Below are 27,215 nucleotides of genomic sequence, written 5' to 3'. Positions count from 1 at the left end.
ATGTGCTTCCAGTGGTACTGCAACACGACTACACTGCATTAATAGGGATGATAACTAATTTAACGACACATTCTTCCTAGCTAAGTGAACACACGTAATTATACTGCGAATAATATTAGAATAGTGAATATTTGAATTCATATTATTTAACCAGTGTTTTAACAAAAAACGCTGTTGGCAGTTAAGTAACAATTGAATTTTTTATTTTCTTTTTTCAACAATCAATATTTAAATTTTACATTTGCTTTGTTTTATTAAATTACACAAAAAAAACATTGTATGAATTACAATTGTATGAAATAAATTGCTTTACATTTTCAAAAGGTCTGGATTGACGCTATTGTATATAATTTAAAAAACAATTTTAATACGCCTAATGTATTATTTAATACGCCTACAAGGCATTTTTACACAGTGGCAGAGCAAATATAATTCGTGTCTCCAACATCCATGATTCATTCAGAGGTTAATCCTATTGGACAGTGCAGGGAGATCGAGTCAGGTGATTTCCAAGGAAGCCGGAGATTCATTCAGTCATTCTCCACAGAGAGGGGAGCCCGCCCAACCCGGATGCACAGATCGCTTGTGGAGCGGTCAGTAGTGGGGTTCAGCTCGCAGGATTGGGGGTATTTCAGCACCTGACAGGACGGACAGCTCCCGCGGCGTTCACCTTTGTTTCCCCGCCGCTACTGAGACCTGCGCTCGCCGCTTCTGGCGCAGAGGACCGCAACACGCTCGCACGAACGCAGAGGGGCTTGGTGGAGCGGACTGTATGCCGGATTTGACGCTTTTAAGGAGGTCATTTGCATGCCGAATCTAGCCGGGTGTAGCAGCTCTACGTCGGGACTGACAAACGATGGCGGAGTGTGCAAGGAGGGGACTGTCGCTTCTCGAGGAAGCGCGTTCTCGCTACGAGAGCCTGCAGATTTCCGATGATGTATTCGGTGAGTCGGGAGACGACAGCAGCGAAAACCCCTTTTACAGTACGACGGGAGACTCCAATTCGGATAACTACCCGGAGACAAATCCGGACGATGCCAGAGCAGGTGAAACTAGGAATCAGAGCTGCGGTCCCCCCGGGTCTGTCTCCAACGGCCAGGCGCAGGAGGAGGGATGGAGCGACTCGCTACAGGACCTCAGCGTGCCCCACTATCAGGACACGCATGGTAAGAGCGATGCTCATGTAAATGCAATGCAGCTTCATCATCCATCCGTGAGAGGCCTGCATGCTCGAGAGTAATTAAGCTCACAGATGGGACTCTTTGATGACTACATTGGTTTACTTTGATCTCTCTCATCAGATGGCTTCAACAGATGACACAATTCCTTCAAATATGGATCAGGGGTGATTATTTACTGGCTCTTTGAAATCCTACAGATAGCTGAGGGAAGAGAAAATGGGAAGTGAGATAGCAGGCCAAATTTTGGGTTTTCAGTCCAGTTGAGGATGCTTCCAGTGTCTAATCACTGCCAGGCTCGGAGCAGCTGTGATTATGAGTATGATTAGCTCTGTAGCAGGGCAGGAGGGTCATTTGCATAGGCGGATGAGAGGAGGCTCTTATTTCTGAGAAATTCACACTTTAAAATGGTTAGATGGTGCTAAGAATGCTTTGTTATCAAGTGTTGTGCTGTACGAACACACATCCAGCAAGTGGCAATTAAGACTAGAGAGTAGTAAAATAAAACCATGCACAAGTCAAATCCAATAGTTTACTCGTTGTTAGGATAAAATCCTTAACATTCATGTCATGCAGTCACAGGTCTGAATTAGTATTCAGTACACTGTCAGTGTAGGTGGATTAATCTCATTTTAAGAGATTTGAAAAATGACTTCCATGCAAAGTGTGACCACATTTTATCCAAGCTCATGACTAGTGTCTAGGCCTTTACGCCATAGATAAACACTAATTTAGTCATTTTTATAAACGGTTTACCTGATGAATTTTGCATGGCTTATCAGTATAAAAATATTTGCCAATCAAATGCTTGTAGTTCAACTGCCTGTCCAGCCATGCAAATCTTCTAAAAACAACACAGATAAAAAAAATAAAAAAAATTATTTAAAATGCAATACAATTTAAAACAGAGAGGGAATGTTGCTTAATTGGTTATTTATTTAATTAACAGTTATTGATGCTGTTTATGTGTCAGAACAGATTTGGAAAAAAGTAAACATTACTTTCTTACCCAGATCTGTGCAGTGAATGGGTACCATCAGAATAAGAGTACAATCAGCTGATAAAAACAAAACAATAATTAATCCTGTCCACTAATTAATTTCTTGTGACTTTTTGGGTTAAACGATTTCTTTAAAGGCATTACATAGAAAGGTGATCAAACCCACTAAATGCTAAGATATTGTGATGCCAGTGTTGATTAGTAGTAGAATTCCCTATGTCACATTAAGTGAAGTATTAAGTGAATGGTTTTACTAGATTCTCTTATTAGAAAATGAAATAATATGAAATTAAATGATTCACGACTGGTTTGACTGGAATAGTCCACTTGCACAATGTCCAAAACTAAATAAAACAATACAAAAGTAGGCCATTCTACAGAAATGGTCCAAAGTCAGGGTTGGAAACATCTTAAAAAAATTTCTTCCAAACAATGTGTATGTATGCAAATTGTATAATGTCCAAGGTACACATTTCTAGTAAGTGTGCAGTGAATTATCATATTGTATTTTCAGAATGTTTTGTAATATTTGTCCTCTCCCTGAATTTTTCACTACCGAAACACAGTAATATATAATTCAATTAGAAGGGTTATATTGACCTATTAAGATTTACCTTGTAAATATTTCTCTTTTTTTAATTTTCAGAGGTAAATCAATAACAATTACATGTTTAACAATATTTTAAGTGTAATTAATGAGATTTGTTATATTTTGAATCCAATTTTTCTTTGTAAAAGGCAAAAAGTTGATCATACTGATACTGAAGGATTCATTAGTTTGAATATACATTGAACCAAAAACTATCATAACATCTTACCTGATAATTCAGTACACTTTATTTTAGATACTTTCCTTAAAAGTTACACACAGATTTTTTTCTGATTTTGAACACATTTACCTTAAAATGATGGGGCCCATCTACTAGTGACGACCGTGTAGGACACATTTTTGTTTTACATAAAGTTTCATAATTTACAAAGAGAATATTAAATAAATCCATTTTTAAACTTCACTTTGTAAAAGAATCAGAAAGATACTCTCAAAAACAACAACGGGAAAAAAATACTGAAAAAAGTATTTCAATATCATTTCCATGAGTTGAAATTTAGGGGTTAGGTTTCGGGACAGCCACCTCCCAATTGAAAGTACCCAATAAATGATGATTTTACATATATTAATCTGATACTTTAAGTATTGTTGTGGGTTTCAATAGATAATAAAACGATCTTAGTAGACACCTAAGATTTGCAAGATTTTATATACAGTCAAGCCCAAAATTATTCATACCCCTAGCAAATTCTGACTTAAAGTTACTTTTATTCAACCAGCAAGTTTTTTTTTTGACCAGAAATGACACAGGCTTCTCCCAAAAGATAATAAGACGATGTACAAGAGGCATCATTGTGGAAAAAAATATTACTCATCTTTTATTTACATTTGAACAAAAAGTGGCATGTCCAAAATTATTCATACCCTTCTCAATAATCAATAGAAAAGCCTTTATTGGCTATTACAGCAATCAAACGCTTCATATAATTGCTGACCAGCTTTCTGCATGTCTCCACTGGTATTTTTGCCCATTCATCTTTAGTGATGAGCTCCAACTCTTTCAGGTTTGAGGGTCTCCTTGCCATCACCCTGATCTTTAGCTCCCTCCACAGATTCTCAATTGGATTTAAGTGGCTGGGCCACTGCAAAATGTTAATATTTTGTCTGCTATTTCTTCACCACTTTTGCTGTGTGTTCTGGGTCATTGTAGTGCTGAAATGTCCACTGGTGCCCAAGGTCGTTCATGGTGCTGTTTACTGTCATTAGGTTCCCTGGTCCACCGGCTGAAAAACATCCCCAAAACATTAGGTTCCCACCACCATGTTTGACAGTGAGGATGGTGTTCTTAGGGTTGAAGGCTTCTCCTTTTTTACGCCAAATAAAGGCTACGTCATTGTGGCCAAACAATTAAATTTTTGTTTCATCTGACCATAAAACAGAAGACCAGAAGTATTCTTCTTTGTCCAGTCCATTTGTAAAGGCCAAGCGAGCCACAATGTGCAGCCGCAGGTCCTCAGTGAGCTCCTTTGTCTTAGCCATGACTGTCCACAAACCAACAGCAGAGAGCTTCTGTTTTTCACCTGTTGAGTTGATTAAAACAGCAGTTCCCAGTGAATCAGGGTAATCAAGATGCTTTAGAACAGCTTGGACTATCTGGAATGGTATAGAACTTAGGATTTTCCCATAGACTGTGACAGTTTGCAAAGGGTATGAATAATTTTGGACTTGCCACTTTTTGTTCAAATGTAAATAAAAGCTGAGAAATATTTTTTTCCACAGTGATGTACAGTGTCTTATTATGTTATGTTATGTTTCCGGTCAAAAAAAAAACTTGGTTTGCTGGTTGAATAAAAGTAACTGCAAATCAGAATTTGCCAGGGGTATGAATAATTTCGGGCTTGACTGTATATATGTATGCATATTATTGCATAAAGTTAAATCTGAATATGCATTCCTGTAATGAATGAACTGGAGAGAGAAAGAGAAGGGCTCTTTTTCGATTTCAGCCACACAATATTGAAGGTCTGTATTTCTCCCTGAATCATTGAGCGAGATGATCATGTGCTAATGCCAGCCAGACTTGCAAATGCTGTGGTTTACATAATGTTCAAGGAATCATTTGTGCCTGAATAACAAAATGTGTTTTTCATCTTTCTAGCTTCCAGGATTGAGTTTTATCTGTTATTCTATAAGGTGTTCTATCTTTGATGATCGAGAGTTTTATCTGCTCTAATTGCCATTTAATGGCAGCCTAAATATTGTCATAAACAGGAGTGTAGAGACTCCTCGGCATCACTTACTGTACAGACCCTGGCTGCTTGACATGTGGATCAATATACTGATACTAATATCATGCTTCATTTCACTCAAGTCAAAGTGACCCAAGAGCATGTTTTAACTGACGCATGTATGTGTGATTTTAAAAGTCATACAAAGAGCTTTCACTGCACAGATATGGAAAATGGAAGAATAATGCGCCAAAATAATGACCAAAATGTACTGAGAAATACATTAGAATGTCTTGAGAATGTTTTAGAAAAAAACTATCCTAATCTTAATGCAATTTTTTTTGTTTTGGTTTGAACATTTTCCAAAATAAGTAGATGCCGTACTGTTGATAAATGACACGTCCCTTTGTCGTGGTTGCTCAGAAAGTTCTGTCTATCACCATGGGGGGAAAATGGGCCATCTGGTTTCTGCCTTTGCTTTGGCACAAGCTGCAAAATGATCCATGAAAGATACACAAAGTCACACCACAGATATTTTGCTTTTCATGTCATGGGTCATTTAATAAGATGTGACAAACAATGTTTCATCAGAACGAGCTGTCAGTACTGTTTGTATATGGTAAATGTCTGGCACAACACTGTAGCCTGACTGTGATTCTTATATAAGGTCTATATTGTTTAGGTCAACATAACACCCTTTGTGCTGTCACTTACATCATTTAGATCTTGTGTTAAAACGTATTATCTAACATATCTGAAGTAATTTGAAAAATCTAGAATAAAGAGCTGTAAGCTATCCTTCATTTTGCCTACAACAGATCTTTTTCATAGGCCTACCCAAGAAATGTGTGACATGATTGTTAAACTGAGACACAAAGCTTGGATTGTTTGAGGGCCATATGGTGTAATTCTGCACCTGCTGTGAGATCTGAAATAATAAGATCGATTTTTATCAGCTTGCTTATTTAAAGGAGGTGTAGAGAAGGTACAGGGGCTGCTGGTTCTTCTGAATAATTCATCTAGGAAACTATGTGGCACACCAGCAGATGTCCTGGAAGACTGACTGTAGAGACAGAGATAAATAAATACATTTGGATATTCTACAGAACTTCTGGGTGTGGAAAGAAAACCAAAGCTATTAAATAAATTACCACTTCAGCACTTTAAGCATTGATCTTAAAAGAGAACAGGCAATATTTTTTATATTTATTTTATGCTTTTGTTTAAGCACAGTTTTCTTTAAATGCAAAGTACTACAGTACATAGTGCACTGGTATGTTCAATTGATGCATTTTAGAAGTGATATGGCCATTATCTGGATTAAGCTAGAGTCAAACTGCATTGCATAACATTTTGTTTTAATACCATAACAGATTTGATGTCAGATACAAACAGAGAACTGTCTGTTGATGTTATATAATTCTTACTTTGGTTTTGCTTCCTCCATGAAATAATAATACATAAAATATAAATACTTTTTCTCTCACAATTCAGACTTTTCTTCTCAGAATTGTGGATTATAAACTTTGAGAGTTTATATCTCACAATTCTGACCTTGCTATACATCTCAAAAGTCAGAATTTTTTTCTCAAAACTGCTAGAAAAAAGTCTGAAATTGAGAGACAAAAAGTCAAAACTCCTGTTTTTTTATTTCAAAACAAGTCTCCATAAACTTCCATAATTAAGAGCACTGAAGTGTAGCATTATTATTTAGAAGAAATACAGCTCTTCTTTAAATCAGCTGCTCAATGTTAACATATTTTAACATGTATAATCAAAATGCATATTATGCAATTCCAATGGATTTTTATTTTTTTATTTATTTATTTTTTGATTTTCAACCTTTTTTTAGATTGCTACTTTTTGTTAGTTAAACTATAGGAAATTCAGACCAGCATGAAAATAATAATTCTACCCGTTTCAAAACTAGCATTTTTCAAATCCTTTATCATTATTATTCATGCAATAATTAAAAAATGTAAAAATTGTTTTGTCACATAGCAGGATCATTTAATAATGTAAAAAGTGAAAAAGGCAAAAACATAATTAATGATGACAAGCTACAATACTAAAGATAAAATAGAGTTTACCTTATTCATTTGAAATTACCCTACCAGTCAAAAGTTTTTGAACAGTATAATTTTTCATGTTTTTCTATTAAGAAGTCTATTCTGCTCACCAAGCCTGCATTTATTTGAGTACAGTAAAATTGTGAAATATTTTTACTATTTAAAATAACTGTTTTCTATTTGAATATATTTTAAAATGTAATTTATTCCTGTGATTTCAAAGCTGAATTTTAGCATCATTACTCCAAAAAACATTTATTATTATTATTATTATGTTGAAAACAGCCGAGTAGAATTATGAAGAAAATTTCAGGTTTCTTTGATGAATAGAAAGTTCAGAAGAAGAGCATTTATCTGAAATATTAATAATTTATAACATTATAAATGTCTTCATCATCACTTTTGATCAATTTAAAGCATTCTTGCTAAATAAAAGTATTTATTTCTAGAATGTCTTTTCCAAAAAAAAAAAAGAAAAAATTATATACACACTCCATGCTTATGAATAGTGTAGTTTAGGACCTTTCTGTTCATCAAAGAATCCTAAAAAAATGAAATCATCTGTTTTAAATACTGAAAATAATGATAATAATAAATGTTTCTTGAACAGCAAATCAGCATATTAGAATGATTTATGAAGGATCATGTGACACTGAAGACTGGAGTAATAATCCTGAAAATTTAGCTTTATGCACAGGAATATTTTTTTAAATATATTCAAATAGAAAACAGTTATTTTAAATAGTAAAAATGCTTCAAAATTGTACTGATTTTCCTGTACTTTGGATCAAATAAATGCAGGCTTGGTGAGCAGAAGAGACATTAAAAATCTTACTGTTCAAAAACTTTTGACTGGTAGTGTATACTAGTTACTACAATGAACACGTGTTTCAACAACCTATTTTTAGCATACTGCGCAAAATGTTTATATAATCAGCAACTTTGTGAAATTTTTCTTGAGATGTGTTTTCTCTCTCTCTCTCTCTTTTTAAGTGATCTTCTTTTGTGTTTGGTAAGTAGTTTAGGCCTATACAAAAAAGCACAGATGAATGAACATAACACACTGTACAATAGACTTGATCCTGGGGGAATGTTTGCGGTTGCTTTATACGCTTTTTCAGAGCCATAAAGGGAGATGAGCTACTGGTTAAATCGCAGCTGTTGTGTTTGGATTAGAATGTGTCATACAGTATATGACTGAATGAACACATGAGGCCTAGGAAAACATGACAGAACCATTTGTTAATAAAAAAATGTGTTTTTGTTCTATTTTACTCTTTGTAAATCAAAATCCTGCACAGTTTTTTTTTCCTCACTGTTGTATATTGCACTCAAATCAATTACACACTCTCTTGCTTTGGGGTCATTAGGCCACTGTGACACTGACTAAATGTGTGGGAAGTTGTTACTGCATGTTGCTGGCCAGTGCTGTGCTTTGGGGTTTCCGTTGCTAGACAAAAATAACCACATATAGGGCAGCACATTTTTATTTTCGTCTGTTGTTTATGGGTGTTTGCAACATATTAGATAACCCAGCATGCGATGCAAGTATGAGTTTAGATAATTTAGGATCAATACGCTTTCCAATATTTACACCGAGCGACGCTGTAAATGGTACTTATTTCACAGTATAAGTTAATGTACCATGGAACCCATCTGCTATAAACAGCTTAAGTTAGATTGAGACACTTACTTGCTAAGACACTTCCTACTTAGCTGTTTGCTCCATTTCTGTGTGAGCTGCTTGGATTGACAAAATGTCCATTAGCGGAAGTGGAGTAGAAGATAATAAGGGAACAAATTAAGCTTTTTGTAGGCCATTTTCTACAACTTTTTGTCATTATCTGATAAGCTCAGTGTGTACCATATGCTCATCAGTTGTTACTGAATGCTCTCTATTAGGTAAATGGTGATAAGGGGTTTGATAAAACTCATTAGATGTTCAACTGTGCATCAAACGCCCAGTCTATGAAGTTAAAAGGATATTAACAGTTTATTTATTGATTCCTGCTATAGGATAAGAATTTAAAAAAGTAATTGCTATTTTTTCTCATAAAATATATAAACTGAGAAAAAAGTCAGAACTGCAAGATGTAAACTCAGAATCTTGCTATCTTGCAATTCTGAGGTTATATCTCACAATTCCGACTTTGTTTTTGTTTCCTTCATAAAAAAAAAAAAAAAAAAAATTTACTTTTATCTTACAAATTCAGACTTTTCTTCTCAGAATTATGAGTTTATATCTCTCAATTCTGACCTTACTATATCTCAAAATTCTGACTTTTTTTCCCCTCAAAGTTGTAAGAAAAAAGACAAAATTGTGAGATCCCAGAACTCTGATCTCAGAAAAAGTCTGAATTGTGAGATAAAAAGTACCTTCACTGCAAAAAAATGCTTTTCTTACTTAGATTTTTTTGTCTTGTTTCCATCCAAAATATCTAAAAATTCTTAAATGAAGGATTTTCTAGACGAGTAAAAATTATTGTCTTGTTTTCAGAAAAAAAAGTCAAAATTAAGTGCATTTTTGCTTGAAACAAGCAAAATAATCTTCCAATGGGGTAGAAAAAATAATCTTGTTTTCTGTTTGAAATAAGATTTTTTTTTTGCTTACCCCATTGGCAGATTATTTTGCTTGTTCTAAGCAAAAACTTCCTTAATTTTGACTTGTTTCTTCTGAAAACAAGACAATAATTTTTACTCGTCCTTCATTTAAGAATTTTTAGATATTTTGGATGGAAACAAGACAAAAAATCTAAGTAAGAATTTATTTCTAATTTTTTTGCAGTGTTTTTTATTTTTTAATCATGAAACAAGCTTCTATAAACTTCCCAAATTTTGAGCACTAAAGTGTAGCATCATTATTTAGATGAAATACAGACCTAAAATGTTTTTATTGAAAGATTCAAAGCTCTTGCATAAATGCTCAATGTTTTACATATTTAAACATTTATAATCAAAATAACATGCAATTCCAATGGATTTAGTTTAGAGATTTTCAGCCTCTTTTTTGTTCATAATTGCTTTGTGAATTCTAAAATGATGCAACAGCTCTTGCATTATTCTCTGCAATCATCAGTCATGAAATGACACATACAGAGCAACAGCCTGGTAAAAGCATCCCTTGCTAGATCACAAACGAAAGAATAAAGAACTATTCTGTTAAACTTACCTTTTATTTTGCAGGTCTGACACAGAAAATGCCGGCCACCGCCACGGCCATGGACTTCTTCCAGCTGTTTGTCCCTGACAATGTCATTCAGAACATGGTGACCCAGACCAACATGTATGCCAAGAAGTACCAGGAGCGCTTTGGCAGCGATGAAGGATGGACGAATGTGACGCTGGCTGAGATGAAGGCCTTTCTGGGCTACGTTACGTCAACTAGCGTGAACCGTTGCGAGTCAGTGCTGAGCATCTGGAGCAGCGGATTCTTCAGTAACCGCAGCATCGCGCTCAAGATGAGCCAGGCGCGGTTTGAGAAGATCCTCAAGTACTTCCACGTCGTAGCCTTCCGCTCCAGCCAAGGTGGCAGTCAGGGCCTCTATAAGATCCAACCCTTCCTGGACTCTCTCCAGCAAAGCTTTGCCTCTTCCTTCAGACCTTCACAGACACAGGTAAAGACAGAAATAAATCATACTTCAGTTCAATGTAGAATCACTCATTAGTTCAGAGAGAAACTGCACAAAACAAATCTTCACAATAACTTTTTAGAAACTAGGACTTAGCAGACATTCAATTTCTGTGCCAGTAGAAAGTGGGTTTGGAAATGAAATCAGAGCACGTTCTGCTGTAATTGAGAGAGCCTGGAGTCGCATCACATGTCCCCCAGGCTGTGAGCTTTATGGTACCATTGAGAGGTTTGAAGGGTTTTTTACATGTGCAACTTTTCAGAGCTGCTGAATGCAATAAGGTTTTGAATGCAATTCAAGGTGTGTTGCACTTTGAATCCTAATTTGTAACATACGTAGACTGAAAGCGAACAAGTTATCTGTTCTGAAATATTACAAAGGCATGAATGCCTCAGGCCCTCAAAGACATTTTGAGTTATTCATAAGCTCAGAAGTCAACATTTTGACCTTTATTCTTTGTACTCCTTTGTAAGCCTCTCAGGTTTCAGTTCTTTGTGTATCCAGATTAGTTTTATTGTGTGTCTGGAGCTTATGATTTCATTAAACAATTTTAATTAAATTATTAATAATATCTAATTAATATATATTATTACATTCATATTTGAAAAAGAGACATGAATTAAATGAATTGTGACCCTGGACCACAAAACCAGTCATAAGTAGCACGGGTATATTTGTAGCAATAGTTAAAAATACATTGTATGGGTCAAACTTCTCTTTTTTTCTTTATGCCAAAAATCATTAGGTTATTAAGATCATGGTCCATGAAGATATTTTGTAAATTTCATACCGTAAATGTATCAAAACTTAATTTTTGATTAGTGATATGCATTGCAAAGAACTTCATTTGGACAACTTTAAAGGCGATTTTCTCAATATTTAGATTTTTTTGCAACCTCAGATTCTAAATCTGGCCAAATATTTTTTCTCAGTTTCTGATAAAGAAAGAAAGACATGAACATCTTGGATGACCTGGGGGTGATTAAAGTATCATGAAATTTTAATTCTGGAGTGAACTAAGTCTTTAAATCAGTCTACATCGCTGTAAATAAACATGATAATTTAGTCACATATTGGTTTCAAAATGCTATAAGATTATAGACCAATTCTGTTAAGCTAATGTCCCCAAATCTCACTTTAAATATAGTCTTCTGTTAGATAAAATTACAATAATTATGTGCTCATTGTGTCAGGCATTCAAATGTCAGGCTAACATCAGGGAGTTTACTGTAAAATGACAAGAAGACTTCTAAATGAGCATAGCTGACTGCCAAGTAAGCCATTTCAGCGTCCACCTACATTTGCTGTTTTTTTTTTTTCCTATCTTCATTTGGAAAATTAGTTTTTTGGATCCAATGATCTGGGCTTCTGCCTTCTGATAGGGGACATAAAATTGGAACTGAGTTGTGAGAAGTAATCTTGAAATATGGGCTAGAATTTGAGCAGTCCATTATTCAGCAAAATTGAAACACATTTATTACATTCGGTTATACAATTAGAATAAATGATTTGCACTTCCTGATTCAAGACATTGTTTCTCAAACAGTATGAATAATTCACAGGGTATAATGCATCTCAGCACATTCGTCTTTTAAACAGCCAGCAGGGATTTCTTGTAGTAACTAGCTTTTAGTATATTTCCCCCTTGGTTTATAGTGGCCAGCTTGACTAGAGGCTAGAAAGTGGGAATACACTAGACAATATACATAAAAACATTGAGTGATTGATTGTGTAATTTAATATGATGGAAAGTGTGACATTAACAGTTATCTAGGCAAATTAAATGACACTGACATTTTCTTTTGAGAAAAGTTGTAATTCTCCTTTTGAGCTGATGATTTGGTGCTAATTAAGGTCATTTAAACTCCTGCCCTTTGAAAACCCTATTAATTACTGTACCTACTGAAGTGCCCTTTCGAGACATTTTTAGGTTCTTCTTGTACTTCAAGTTAAATTATTAATCTGCCATGGAGAAGGTTGTTATTCATATTAAAGTAATAGTTTACTCAAAAAAAAAAATTAAGTTGTTTTAAACCTGTATGATTTACTTTCTTCTGTGGAACACAACTTTTTTTTTTTTAATCAAATGAAAGTCAGTGAGGCCTTATGTTGTTCTGGAACCCATTGACTTTCATTATTTAGACAAAAGCAGTTCACTCTTCAAAATACCTTCTTGTTTTCTGCAGAAGTCAGTCATACAGCTTTCATGAGGGTTAGTAAACCCTTTTAGTGAACCATGCTTTTACGGTTGTCATTAACCCGTGTTTTATGTAGATTTGAATAAATCAGCTTTAGCTCCTAAATCAGAGATTTGCATTTCATGAGGCCTTGTGTGACCCATCTCAGAGACACCCCTCAATTACTCGCCTACCATGAGTAAACTAAACACCATCTGCGTCTCTCAGCTTTCCCAGTGCCATGATGATATCACCTTGACAATGTGTGCCAGCCATCCCACTTTGACTGACACAGTGTGGGTTTGGTTCTTATCCCATATTGGCAAACAATCGGGCATTCAACACAGCCACACATGCCCTGTTTAAAGGATTACTCCACTTCCAAAATAAAAATTTCCTGAATATGTACTCACCCTCATGTGATCCAAGATGCTCATGTCTTTCTTCCTTCAGTCGCAAAGAAATTAAGTTTTTTGAAGAGAACATTACAGGATTTTTCTCCATATAGTGGACTGCAATGATGGCCAACGGGTTGAAAGTTAAAAATGCAGTTTCAGTACAGCTTTAAAGAGCTATACACAATCCCAGCCAAGGAATAAGGGTCTTATCTAGTGAAACGATTGGTTATTTTCTAAAAAAAAAAATACAATTTATATACTTTTTAATCTAAAATACTCTGCATGAACTCTGTGCACTCCGTTTTAATACAGTTAGGGTATGTCGAAAAACTCCCATCCCATTTTCTCCTCCAACTTAAAAATCCTACATCACTGCAGAACTACCGACCAAGTGTTTACAAAATGAGCGCGCAACGAAGGTCAAACACCCTTTACAAAAAAAAGTAAAACAGTGATTTAGGACAATTTTGAAGTTGGAGGAGAAAATGAGATGGGAGTTTTACATACCCTAAATGTCTTGAACCAGAGTGCTCAAAGTATGCATCGCAGAGCTATACAAGACAAGCATAATTTTTTTAAGTGGTTATCGAATTCAAAACTAATTTGTTGTTTGAACATAAATGTGTGTTGGCAGAGTGTGTACACAACCACCCAATAATGATAAAAATCCACCCTGTGGATTGAGAAATTTTAACCAAAGTATGTTATAGACTTTTCATTAAGACCCTAAATGATCATATCAATTTATGAAAAATGGGCATCCGATGACCCCTTTAAGAAAATGACTAATTATTTAGCTAAATAAGACCTTTATGTCTCGTTTAGTGGCTTTTGAAACTGCATTAAAACAGCATTTTTAACCTTCAGTCCGTTGAGCACCACTAAAGTCCACTATATGGAGAAAAATCCTGGAATGTTTTCCTCCAAAAACGTATTTTCTTGCGACTGAAGAAAGAAAGACATGGATGAAATGGGGGTGAATAAATTATCAGAAAACTTTTATTCTGGAAGTGGAGAAATCCTTTAACTGCTTCAGCTCTGACAGAGGGTGAATCAAAAACCACTTAAATAAATATATTATGATATCTCTAAGGAACATGACTGGTTTGTTTTAACAGATCTATCATACCTGATTTCTGACAGGCTAACATCTTTTCTTAAGGATCTTCTTCAAGACTCCAGCGTGCACCTCCTGCAGGAAACGTAAAAAGTCTGAACAGCAACTTTGCCATGTCAAATGAAGCGTTTGAAGTGTTATCATGGTGGAATTTAAAAATGAGACATACTGCTTTCCCTCAGGTCCTCCATGAGCCCTTGATTGATGAGGACCCCGTGTTCATTACCACATGTACAGAGAGGGAGCTGCGCAAGAGGAAGAAGAGGAAGTTCAGCCTGTGGGTGCGACAGTGCAGCTCCACTGGTTTCATCTGTCAGGTGAATGCACACATGCTCCTGCAGGGGGATAACCCCTTCAAAAATGTATCATCACATTGTTTCTAATGAGAAAGACACTGAATATATTAATTTATTGAAAATATTTTGCTACTCTGTTGCCACTAACAAAGCAGTTTTACACAATTCTCTGATAGATGTTAACACAAATATATTAGACTACCGAGAAGCACATTACCAGATGGAATCAATGAAATATCATTTATAGAGTCAACGAAGAAAAAGAAAGCCCAGACCACTTAACATAATTGCACTCTTCTCTTGGTCTGTGCCTATTAAGAGAAAATAAATGCTGTGCCTAGGGAGTGTGCCAAACAGACAACACAATTTATTGTCCTTACTTCAGTATTTTTGATTTTTCACTACTTTTTAAAAGTTTAGGCTCTGTTAGATTTTTTTTATGTTTTTGAAATGATTTCTTTCACCAAGGCTGAATTTATGTGATCAAAATACAGTAAAACAGTAATATTGTGAAGTAATATTACAATTTAAAATAACAGTTTTTTTTGTTTTTCTATTTTAATATATTTTAAAATGTAATGAATTTCTGTGATGACAAAACTGAATATTACAATTAAAACAGTTTTCAGCAGCCATTACTCCAGTCTCCACATGATCATTCAGAAATCCTTCTATTATGCTGTTTGGTGTTCAAGAAACATTTCTTATTATTATTATTATCAATTTTGAAAAAAAAATTGTGGAAACCAATCAATTTTTTCAGCATACTTTCATGAATAAAAAAGTTCAAAAGAAAATCATTTATTTTGAACAGAAATCCTTTGTAACAGTATAACTGTCTTTACTGTCACTTTTGATGAATTTAATGTATCTTTGCTGAATTAAAGAAACAAACTTACCTCAAACATTTAAATCATAGTGAATTTATTAAAGTATAGTAAAGTGAAGTATATTTAAAGGAACACTCCACTTTTTTTGGAAATAGGCTCATTCTCCAACTCCCCCGAGTTAATAAGTTGAGTTTTACCGTTTTAAGATCCATCCAGCCATTTTCCTGTTCTGGCGATATCACTTTTAGCATAGCTTAGCATAGATAATTGAATCCTATTAGACCAATAGCATCGCGTTTAAAAATGACCAACGAGTTTCGATATTTTTCCTATTTAAAACTTGACTCTTCTGTAGTTATATTGTGTATTAAGACCTAATCTTATCGGCCTAGAAAATCGCATCTTTACATTTTCCGTCGGTCTTAGTACACGATATAACTACAGAAGAGTCAAGTTTTAAATAGGACAAATATCGAAACTCATTGGTCATTTTTGAATGCGATGCTATTGGTCTATCTAAGCTAAAAGTGATATCGCTTGAACAGGAGAACGGCTGAATGGATTTCAAAACGGTAAAACTCAAATCATTAACTCGGGGGGAGTTGGAGAATGAGCCTATTTCCAAAAAAAGTGGAGGGTTCCTTTAAGAAAAATATTAAATTTTTGTAATATTTAGATTATAAAAAAGTGGGGATCAAATATCAAAATGCCCGATTAAAAGTTAGTTTGATTGGTAAAACAATGTCTATGGTAGCCCGTTTCCGCCATTGAATAAAACGTTTAAAAAGGTAATTGTAAATTTTTAATCTCAGATTTGCGTGATACAAACTCACAGTTCTGACTTTTTTCTTCAGAACTGCGAGTTTATATCTCAAAATTTGGACTTTAAAACACACAATTGAGAGTTAAGTCAGAATTGTGAGATATAAACTCTCAAAATTGGACTTTACATATCCCAATTCTAAGAAAAAAAGTCAGAATTGCAACATACTACATTTTCAAGAAAATCAGAATTAAGAGTTTTTGTCTCACAATTGTGACTTTATTTCTCACAATTGTGATTTTATATAACGCTGTTCTGAACAAATACGAGTTTGTATCACAATTCTTAGAAAAAAAGTCAGAATTGAGAAATAAAAAGTCACAATAACCTTTTTACATTTTTTATTCAGTGGCAGAAAAGGCTTCCATAAATGTCTAAATAACCAGGTAGTTACAAATAATAATAATAATTATTATTATTAAAATGCACTGATGAATCTTTCACCATAATATCCAGAATGTGAAATGTAAATAATTCATAAATAATTAATTTCTTAATGGAAAGTAAATAAATATCTGAATTAATTTTGATTTATTGTTTAAGCAGCTTTATACTCTTTTTTTTTTTTTTTTTTTTTTTTTTTTTCCTCACCAGATCTATGTCCATCTAAAGGAGGGTCCAGGTCCAGATGGTTTGGACACGCTGAAAAACAAACCACAGCTTCACAGTCTGGTGGCCAAGCAGCTCTGTCAGAATCTGGCTGGCCGTAATGCAATCATCTTCACTGGCCCAAGCATCACAAGTCTAAACTTGTTTCAGGAATTTGAGAAACAGGGTAGGTGCTGTAACTCATGTGCAACAGTGCTGCATCTGTCAGTTCCTTGCATCCTTATCTGCTCTATTTTTCTCAGTGAATCCTGCCTTGGCTTTGCTTTGCTTCTTTTTTTCCCTTCTCTTTAATCTTCTCTCCATCTGATGTTCCTCATCCCCTGCAGTTTTTAATTACACGGTGACAGCATCCTGTGGCAAGGAATAAATGGAGAGAGTGAGAGGAAGTTGACCTTGAGTTCTCACAGCAAATGCGTGTTTCATACTCAAAGATTATTTGAAAGCCTCCAGCTGGGTCGCAAGGAGTGGATGTTAACACAGCTAGAGTGGATTAGGCTGGTGGCCAGTTTCTCTTTTTCCCTCTACATTTGAATCAAAACATTTTACATTTTAAGAGAAGTAGGTCATTATTGAATGTCATGTAGAATTTATATATCAGTTTTATACAGTACTGTTCCGTGGCATTTCTGGAGTAATAAGCTACAAATAGTGACTTTTTTGTAGTGTGATAGTAACGTAGCTGTTTTCAAAGCAATGTAGATTTTTTTCAAAATAGTGCCGTAAAACACTACCATTTACCTGAGTTTGCATTCTTGCATTCAACATGTCTGTTTTATAAACAATTACTATTATGAGTTTTATAAACTGTATTTGACAGTTTAAGTGCAATAAGACATAAAAGAGAACTTAGTTTAACACTCACATGCTGTGTGACAGCCGCTTTCTGTGTGTGCACTTCAGATGTGTGTGCTCAGAAAACCCTGTATCAGAAGTTTAAACAAATATGGTTTAAAACACATGATTTCAGTGCGATAGACATTATAATCAAAACCAAACATATGTTTTTTAGCCGAGTATCTGAGCTACGAGCTGTAAAGGCAGCTCTATTCTTGAAAAGGGGGCGGGGAGCAGCAGCTCATTTGCATTTAAAGAGACATGCACGAAAACAGCGTGTTTCTGCTTCCACTCAAAATAGGCATTTTCAAAATATAATAAATTATCTGTGAGGTATTTTGAGCTGAAACTTCACAGACTTATTCTGGGGACATCTGAGACTTATTACATATTACAAATTGTAAAAAGGGGCATAATAGGTCTCTAATGAATGCTATAAGAGACAAGTTATTTGGTTTGAATCCAATGAATCCTTCACTGAATTAAATCCAGCAGAGCAGTTAGTGAATCACACACTATTATAGACATAAATGCTACAAAACAAGCAAGCTTGAATGCTTGGACTAAACAGCACAACAAATTGCTGACAAATTGTCTATTATTCATACCAAGAGTGGACAGAAAATCAGTTGACTGAATAATCTATGTTCAGTTCAGTGAACTGGTTCATTCAGAGAATTCAGAGCAATGAAAGTTGATGGTTTTACATGTTTTTTCAAAGTAACACAATTGTTACTTAAACAATTATGTCTTTTTATAGTCATTTAGTGTTATTAAGCATAATTATATTTTCTATTTTAAAAGGATAGTTCACACAAAACTGAATCTTCTGTCATTAATTACTCGCCCTCATGTCGTTCCAATCCTGGAACACATACATAGAAATTTCTGATGAAATCCAATAGCTTTCTGACCCTGCATAGATGGCAACAGTACACAAATCTTAAAATATCCTTATTTGTGTTCCGAAGATGAACAAATGTCTTACAGCTTTGGAATGACATGAGGGTGGGTAACAGAATTTTCATTTTTGGGTGAACTATCCCTTTAAGTTGTCAGGACATTTTACTCTACTTTGTTCCTTGCATAAGTATATAGGATGAAGATGAAAATCTTAAAGGAAAGATTAGTCACACCATTGTTCCCTTTCCCATGCAGGGAGGATGAGTAATCATATCTCAGATCTCATATCATATTTCTAGGCCATGTTCAGAGAGGCTGCAGCATCTGGCAGTGCTGTGGAGAAGACATCTGCTCACAGCCTCGTAGATCACACATGCAACATTCATGTGAACTCTATTCATCCGATCAGCTTTCAAATGTGAACACTTGTTGTGCCATACACTGAACCCTCATGCTAAATATTAATTCTCAGCCAGCTCCAAAGATGGATTATTAATTTTGTTTCATAATACATTCTCTCTTCTGCAGGCATCTACTGCTGCGGCTTGCTGAGCACCAGGAAGAGCGATTGTACAGGTCTTCCTCAGTCTATGCTGATCAATACAGAGGCTCCACAGCAACGTGGCCAGTCTCAGATTAAGATGAGAGGCAATATGTCCATAATCAACTGGTACAACAAAGGCAACTTCAGGTTCCTCACTAACGCCTACTCTCCCACTAAAGAAGGTATGAAAAACACTCACAGAACAGTCAAATTATGTTTCTTCTCACTTGAATGATGTAGTTCCATCAGTTTATAATAAAAGGAAACATGCAAAATACAAATGACACACAAAATGCATCAAAACACCTCCCAGAGAACATTTTCACTATAACAGTGCAAGCTTGGAGTGGTTTTACGCTGATGTTTGTGGATTAAGTGGATATTGTGCCCATCATAGGATTATAAAAGGCAAAGCCTTGTCGTATTGCGTTGGTCTTCACTTTTCTTTGATCCATGCTGACAGCAGCTACACATGAGAAATGTCAGAGCTGATATTAGACTTTTTCTTTAGAGAGCGATATATAGCATTGAGGTGCGTCAATTTAATCATATGTATTTGATCAATTCAGTCATCTTATTCTTTTTCTTCTTTTTATAACAATCCAATCAAAAAGCAATTATATGCATGAAGTACATTGTCACAAGGTAGATCTAGCTATAGTTTGTAAACAAATAACATTATTCCTGGTTTATGAGGTCAAGCAAACGGGAGATTAATTACGACTTATATTTCATTTTCTGGAATCTGAAATAATCTGTTTATATAGTGAAAGCTTTTTCTGCTCATCTTTGAGAGCAGGTGTTGCTTTTGATTAATGGGGCTTTACAGTTTCAATGAAAACTCAGTGCTAAAGCTCTGCCAAGATTTCTATACACAACCTAAACTAAAACTATCATCCCAGCGGTATTCAGCCTGAACTTTTAGACACTTTGCAAGTCCACAGTCTATAAAAACAATTTTAGCTCTTTTCCCCAGAGTCAGTCGCTTTCTGATCACTTCAGATGTGTATCAGATGTGTGCGATAGACATTATAATCAAAACCAAACAGTTTTTTGGCAGAGTATCTTAACTACGAGCTGTAAAGGCAGCTCTATTCTTGAAAAGGGGGCGGGGAGCAGCAGCTCATTTGCATTTAAAGAGGCATGCATGAAAACAGCGTGTTTCTGCTTCCACTCAAAATAGGCATTTTTAAAATATAATAAATGATCTGTGAGGTATTTTGAGCTGAAACTTCACAGACACATTCTGGGGATACCTGAGACTCATTACATATTGCAAATTGCAAAAAGGGGCATAATAGGTCTCTAATGAATGCTATAAGAGACAGGTTGTTTGGTTTGAATCAAGTCCAATGAATCATTCACTGAATTACATCCGGCAGAGCAGTTAGTGAATCACACACTATTATAGACATAAATGCTACAAAACAAGCAAGCTTGAATGCTTAAACTAAAACTAAAGCTCTGCCAAGAACTCTGCTCTGAACTAAAACTATCATCCCACTGGTATTCAGCCTGAACTTTTAGACACTTTGCAAGTCCACAGTCTATAAAAACATTTTCAGCTCTATTCCCCACAGTCTTTAGGACCCAAAATAGCCCTATTTTAATTTCCAAAAAGTGTCAGCATTGTAATTTACATGCCACAAGCACTCCTGAGGAAGGCAGTACATTGTGCTCTAATGAGCAGTGGATTACTACTGAATGCAACAGATGGCAGTTAATTGTATGCTGCAATATCAGAGGATTCATAATGCTACAGATCTAATGACTGGGACTTCTTGCTGATTATGTTTCAGTGACATCATGTTTTTGATTCCAATTTAATTACATGTGACTCAGATTAAAAATGTTTATAATGATACAAAGTATGGCTGGCTGGCATATTTTTCATTACACGATTATCGTGACCAAATAATAATGATAACAATATATCATGATTTTTTTTTTTTTTTTTTTTTTTGATCAATGAATCACACCATTGCATACAAAAAGAACAATTATACTGAACAGAAGAGAATAAAATGCTTACCTAAATGCTTTTTCTGCTGAAAATCACAACACCCCTAATACAAAGGTTTTATGATGAGTGATTACAACCTACCAAGGTTGCGTGCCATTCAAAATTGAACTAAAAATGTCTTTATGTAGACCGGTTTGGAGTAGACGTCACTTGCAGCTGCAAGAATTGTGGTGGCAGAAAAACACTACTGTAGTAACAAGTGGAGGAAAACAGGTCGAATCCATGGAATAAGAGAAAAAATGTATTGTTGTGTCTTTGGATGTCAGAATCGGAATGCAAATAAGTTTTATAGAATACTGTCGTCAATACAAGACAACATTTAAATGGTCAGACTAATAGATGAAACCTGCTATGATTACTCTGCTTTTAAAGCATAAATTTGATTTAAATAATAGGACTACATAATATTCACATATGCAGTTTATAGGGGACATTATATTAGCCCTAGAAGTTTTTATATTGTATTTCAAACTCGACTTTATCAATTCTGAGAGAGGACAAAAGACAGAACTGTGGGCTCAAACTCATGATTCTGAGCCAAGTATTGTCTTTTTAGAATTGTGAGATATAATCTCAGAATTGTGAGAATAAACTCAAGTTGACCTTTTTTTCATTCTTTTACTCCACGGCTTCCAGAGACCGCTGTTTGCAAACACCAAATTTGTCTATTCTAACTCAATTTGAGAATTTGAACTTTGCACACAGGATGCAGAATTGTAATTTGAATGTGAATGTAAGAAAGTAGAAATAAAATGACTTGAAAGTAAAAGAAATGTAATTTCTACCAAGACAGAGAGACAGCAACTGACCCTTCGCAAACCGCTTGATTTGACCAATCATAACGCAGAATCCACCATTTTGTCTGACAAACAAATCAGACAGGAGAGTAGATTAAGTTCAGTAGACTATATCTTGAAAAATGGTGTGTATTGACAACTTTCCGCAGTTGGAATAAAATACGTTCTGATGTTCATTCATGTTTATTTTATGCTTTAAATAAATAAGAAAAGACGATCGGTTCACGTGTCATTGATCTAATGAGGCAATTCAGTAATCTTTTAGGACACATTAAAGAGCCACAAAACGGTATTTATTGTTTGAATTTCTTTTAAAAAATGACAACATTTTAAAGCTGAGACCTTGTTTTTTTGCTCCGCGGTGTATTTTTCACTGTGTAAGAAAACATGATGTGTGGCATGAGAGCGGCATTGTTTGTCGGACATAGCAACAGTAACTGTGGAGGGCAGGTTTTTGCGAAGGGTCAATTCCATAATTTATTCTTCATGTTATTACGATTAAAATTTGAATTCAACTTCCAGTATTTTGTGGCAAGTTCAAAGTTTTAAATCAAGTGGAAATACAAAAAAAAATGGATTTCTTAGAGATTGTCTTAAATCTACATTTATGTTTGTGATCAAAGCATGAATTAATGCTGCTTACAAAGCAGAAGATCGTCGTTGCTAGGATACAGCAAAAAAACTGAACAGCCCTTCCTTACTGTCAGATGTGAAATCCTCTTGTCTGCTGACTGCGACTGACATTTCTATCTGGACTGTCCTAGGGGTGATCATTAAGCGGAAGAGTGGAGAAATCCCATGTCCCCTTGCTGTAGAGGCCTTCGCTGCACACCTGAGTTACATCTGCAAATATGATGACAAGTACAGCAAGTAAGTTTGACCAATTAAGTCTATTTTATAAAATACAATGGATTTTGTAGTTCACTCAACTCATGTTTTTCCAACTAGGTACTTCATTTTCCACAAGCCTAATAAGACCTGGCAGCAGGTGTTTTGGCTGACCATTAGCATCGCCATCAACAATGCCTATATTCTTTACAAGATGTCAGACGCCTACCACGTCAAACGCTACAGCCGAGCGCAGTTCGGCGAGAGGCTGGTCAAGGAGCTCCTGGATATGGACGACTGCTCACCCACTCAGTGAAAGGATCCGCATGCTGTCTCAAACCCACCCATGACAACCCACTCATACTAACATACTCAAACACACTCGCATTCTGCACTTCAGGGTCATTTTGAACGAACAAACCTATACACATAACACAAAATGTGCCAAGTTTGGTTAAAAAAAGAGATGTTTCCCATCTAAACTCATATTTAAGACCCCATTTGGCCATTTGATACCACAGGACTGATGTACATATGTCACTGTAACACTTGCTGCATGAGATACACAAAAACGTGCCCTTTGTAGATGTGCAATGATTTTTATCAATAGAGTTCCAGTAATAGTGTTGACGTAGTTTTGAACCCTGAGGTACAATGTTTTGTGACTTCTCTGTTTGTGAGCAGCATATCCAACATTCAGCACTGATAAATATACTGTATATACTCTGTGATTGAGGTGTTTTATCAGCAAAACGAGAATGTAATGCAATTCACACGTTAGATCACAGAACATCGTAGATGTTCTCCCAAATACGTGGGCTTTTTTCTATTTTATATCACTTAATATTTATGACTTTATGACTCTTTTTTTAAAAGGCAACAACATTAGTGACGCAGATGTTGTATAATGCCATACAGACACCGAAACCGGTGAAATGTGGCAAAACTACTATGCTTTCCCAATCTTTTTTGCACTCGGAAGTAGCGGTCAGGATTTGCAAAAGATTTGAAATAATGATCCCAAATTAGATTTGCCATTAAATCTGTATTTAACGTAACATATTAACTCTGTCTGCCTTTCATTAATATCCATATCATTTTGTCAATTAAATTATTATGAATATAGGGCCCAATATACAGTAGTATACCAAAAACAATGTAAATATTACTTCTGATAATTCATTTATATATTTTTATTATGTGTAATTTAAATTAATTCTCTAGGGGCATTGATGTACTTGCGAATGAATTGAAAAAATGAATGAAATTCTATAAGACTTTAACTAGAATGTCTCTCTACCTGTAACTGGGTGGATTTATGTGGTCTTTCACTGTTTTAGAATCTATCAAAAGGTCAATTCTCCATGTTGCTTTATTGTAACTGTAGTAATGACAGTACAATCGCAGCCCATGGCATTATTTGTCCCTTCAAAGAACCGAAGCAGATTCTTTTTAATAGATTTCCCTCAGGTAATATATTTAGTCAGACATCTCCCACTGTATCACTGTGTTATATTCATACTGGATAACAACTGTAAGGGACAGATGTACTATTGTGAGTGAGTTTGTCAAATATTTACCAGACATGCTTATTATTTCCTTAGCTTTTGATTTCTTATTTACTGTGCCATCACCTGCTGTTTTTCTTTGTACTGAGTAAAATGCTGCATGCTAAGAATGTTTACCACTAAACATCATCTAAAACATTCTTTTAACGCTTCATATGTAGTCTATCCACCTTACTTTACCCGTAAGAGCGGCATGGCCATTTGTAAAATGTATGCGTCTGGCTTCCGGTCTCATCCACATCCAGCAAACAAGCTCGTTTTGCCGCTTGGTATTGCAAATTGGTGTGTCTTACCATATTATTTCAATGTAATATTTTAACTATGAACACACTGGTTTGTTTTCTTGCACGTTATTGTTCTTTGCGTTATTTCCCGATAGTGGCTAATGAACCGGAAGTCTCGTCCATATTCTTATCTCCGCGTTGAGGAATAAGGTGGATACAAATGTGTATAAGTCTACTTTGTAATGTCAGCTGCGGTAATTCACAACAATATATATACGCCATATTTTATACCTGCATTTCTTTTAAATCAAGAAAAAAAGCAATGTTGTATTATATAGGTGTGCTCATAAACATGATTGTTTTTTTTCTTCAGTTTTGTCATGAATGTTGCAAACGTTTGATTTCACTTCACTGTAATATTTTTGTACTACTAATCTTATCTACATAGTCAATATACTAACAAGTACACTTCAGGCGATAACTGCCACCTGTGCTTATCTAATATAAAATGCAACATATGAAATAATTCATTTTGAGATTGTATATCCGTGTTTTCCAAAGCATCTTTTGGGTTTGATCTGCACTTAAGTGTGAATTATTTCATTAATCAGGCAGACAGTGAAGTGTAATGGCATTAGAGATGTGTTTGACCTTATCTAGGGTGACCTCAGGGTTTTGTAACTACAACGTCTACTGTAGTGCAATATAATGTAGGAGATCGGACCGGGTGCTATCAACATCTCTGCCAAGAACATAATCTGTAAGCCAGAAAATGGTCGGCGTGACCGAGACTTTTAATTAAAGCTCTTGCTGGTGCAGTGCATTAGAATAAAAAACCCTTCCGGTAAGCAAAGTTTCTGCTTTTGCACTGGCCGCTAACATTGTACAATATACTTTAGGGCCAGCTTTGTGTGGCATGATGGCATTAGCAGGTAAAATAAACTGTCCTTTTAATAACAAAACAGCTATGACAACTATATAGTCTCATTTACTGGACCAAATTTCTCAATATCTGGTCAATTTAACGAGAACCCAGTGTTGTATCTATTTTCATGTATGAATGTTGTGAATGTGCCGTGTCTTGCTGTATAATGCTTGGTGTTCCTTCACTTGTCTTCTCACTGTGAATGTTGAAATGATTCAGCTGTATGTGAGAGTATCTATGTGTTATCTGTAATGTTCACCCTCACTGTATGTCAAGTTATCAAACTGACCTGTGCTTCACCTCCCTGCCTCTATGTGAGTTTACACCAATTTGCACACTAATAAATGTTGTTTATACATACTTTTTTTAGTAATTGGTTACAACATTCATACAACATTCAATGCACTATTTCTAAGAGTAAGAATAATACAAATTGTCCAGACTGAAAAAATAACTTGGATTTACTTAAGTTCTTTGTAACAATTTGTAACACATTTTAAGTAAAATTTACTGCTACTGCACTGTATAGTTTACCTTGTTGTGTAAAATATACTGTTTTGGTCAAAAGTTTATATCCCCTTTTAAGAATCTGCAAAATGTTATTTTACCAAAACAAGAGAGATCATTATTGTTTATTTAATACCGACTTGAACAAGATATTTCACATAAAAGATGTTTACATATAGTCCACAAGAGAAAAATAATAGTTGAATTTTTAAAAATGACCCCGTTCAAAAGTTTACATCCCCTTGATTCTTAATACTGTGTTTTTACCGGAATTTTTTTGGTGATAGTTGTTAAGGAGTCACCTGTTTGTCCTGAACAGTTAAACTGCCTGCTGTTCCAACTTTCCAACTATGACTGTAAGACTTTGAGATCCATCTTTTCATATTGAGGACAACTGAGGGACTCGTATGCAACTATTACAGAAGGTTAAAATGCTCACTGATGCTTCAGAAGGAAAAACTATGCATTAAGATCCGGGAAGTGAAAACGTTTTAACTTATTTTGCCTTCTGGGAAACATGTAACTATCTTCTGTAGCCTCTGAAGGGAAGTACTAAATAATAAAAAAAAAGATATTTTAGGCAAAATAAGAAAAATATACACATCCTCCATTCTGTTAAAAAGTTTTCACCCCCCAGCTCTTAATGCATCGTTTTCCCTTCTGGAGCATCAGTAAGCATTTGAACCTGGAAAACCAAACAATTTGTGGGACCTGAATGTTTTTTTCTTAAGAATACCAGACAGTTTAACTGTTCAGGACAAACAAGCAACTTATGAACAACTTTCACTAAACAAAAAAAAAATTCAGGTAACAACATAGTATTAAGAATCAAGCATTTGTAAACTTTTGAACAGGGTCAATTTTATAAATCCAACTATTATTTTCAATTGTGGACTACATGTAAACGTCTTTTATGTGAAATATCTTATTCTGGTATAAAAAAACATGCATCTTGTATGATCCCTCTTATTTTGGTAAAATAATTAACATTTTGCAGATTCTGAAATGGGGATGTAAACTTGCCTAAATGAAGGAAATTTAACAAAGAAAATAAATATATTTAGCTTGGCCAGTAAAGGTTTGATTTGATTACTTAATCAAAGCTTATTTGCACTGAAGTTTTTGGAAGTCTTCAACACAAGAATCGTTCAGTTCAGC

The 27,215-nt window shown here is 35.0% G+C and overlaps 1 protein-coding gene across 1 annotated transcript; it reads left to right on the top strand.

The window, feature by feature from the left end:
• The first annotated feature begins 457 nt into the window (after positions 1–457).
• pgbd5 (piggyBac transposable element derived 5) lies at positions 458–27,067 on the top strand. The gene is made up of 7 exons (XM_073833968.1): positions 458–1,166; positions 10,209–10,639; positions 14,529–14,663; positions 16,890–17,070; positions 19,170–19,367; positions 22,770–22,875; positions 22,954–27,067. Exons 1-7 carry the CDS (start codon positions 857–859, stop codon positions 23,147–23,149), a joined length of 1,557 nt encoding a protein of 518 aa, XP_073690069.1. The 5' UTR covers positions 458–856; the 3' UTR covers positions 23,150–27,067.
• Positions 27,068–27,215: the final 148 nt, after the last annotated feature.

The sequence above is a fragment of the Garra rufa genome, chromosome 2, assembly GCF_049309525.1.
Source record: "Garra rufa chromosome 2, GarRuf1.0, whole genome shotgun sequence".
NCBI lineage: Eukaryota > Metazoa > Chordata > Actinopteri > Cypriniformes > Cyprinidae > Garra > Garra rufa.
The sequence above is the reverse complement of the archived record's forward strand: the minus strand, read 5'-3'. Positions and strand labels throughout refer to the sequence as shown.

What these genes read in the sequence shown, in the direction of transcription:
- pgbd5 (XM_073833968.1), top strand. Translation starts at nt 857, where the DNA reads ATGGCGGAGTGTGCAAGGAGGGGACTGTCGCTTCTCGAGGAAGCGCGT. An exon ending in TCAGACCTTCACAGACACAG is followed by an intron (nt 10,640 to 14,528) that starts GTAAAGACAGAA and finishes GCTTTCCCTCAG; the next exon opens with GTCCTCCATGAGCCCTTGAT. An exon ending in TCAGGAATTTGAGAAACAGG is followed by an intron (nt 17,071 to 19,169) that starts GTAGGTGCTGTA and finishes TCTCTTCTGCAG; the next exon opens with GCATCTACTGCTGCGGCTTG.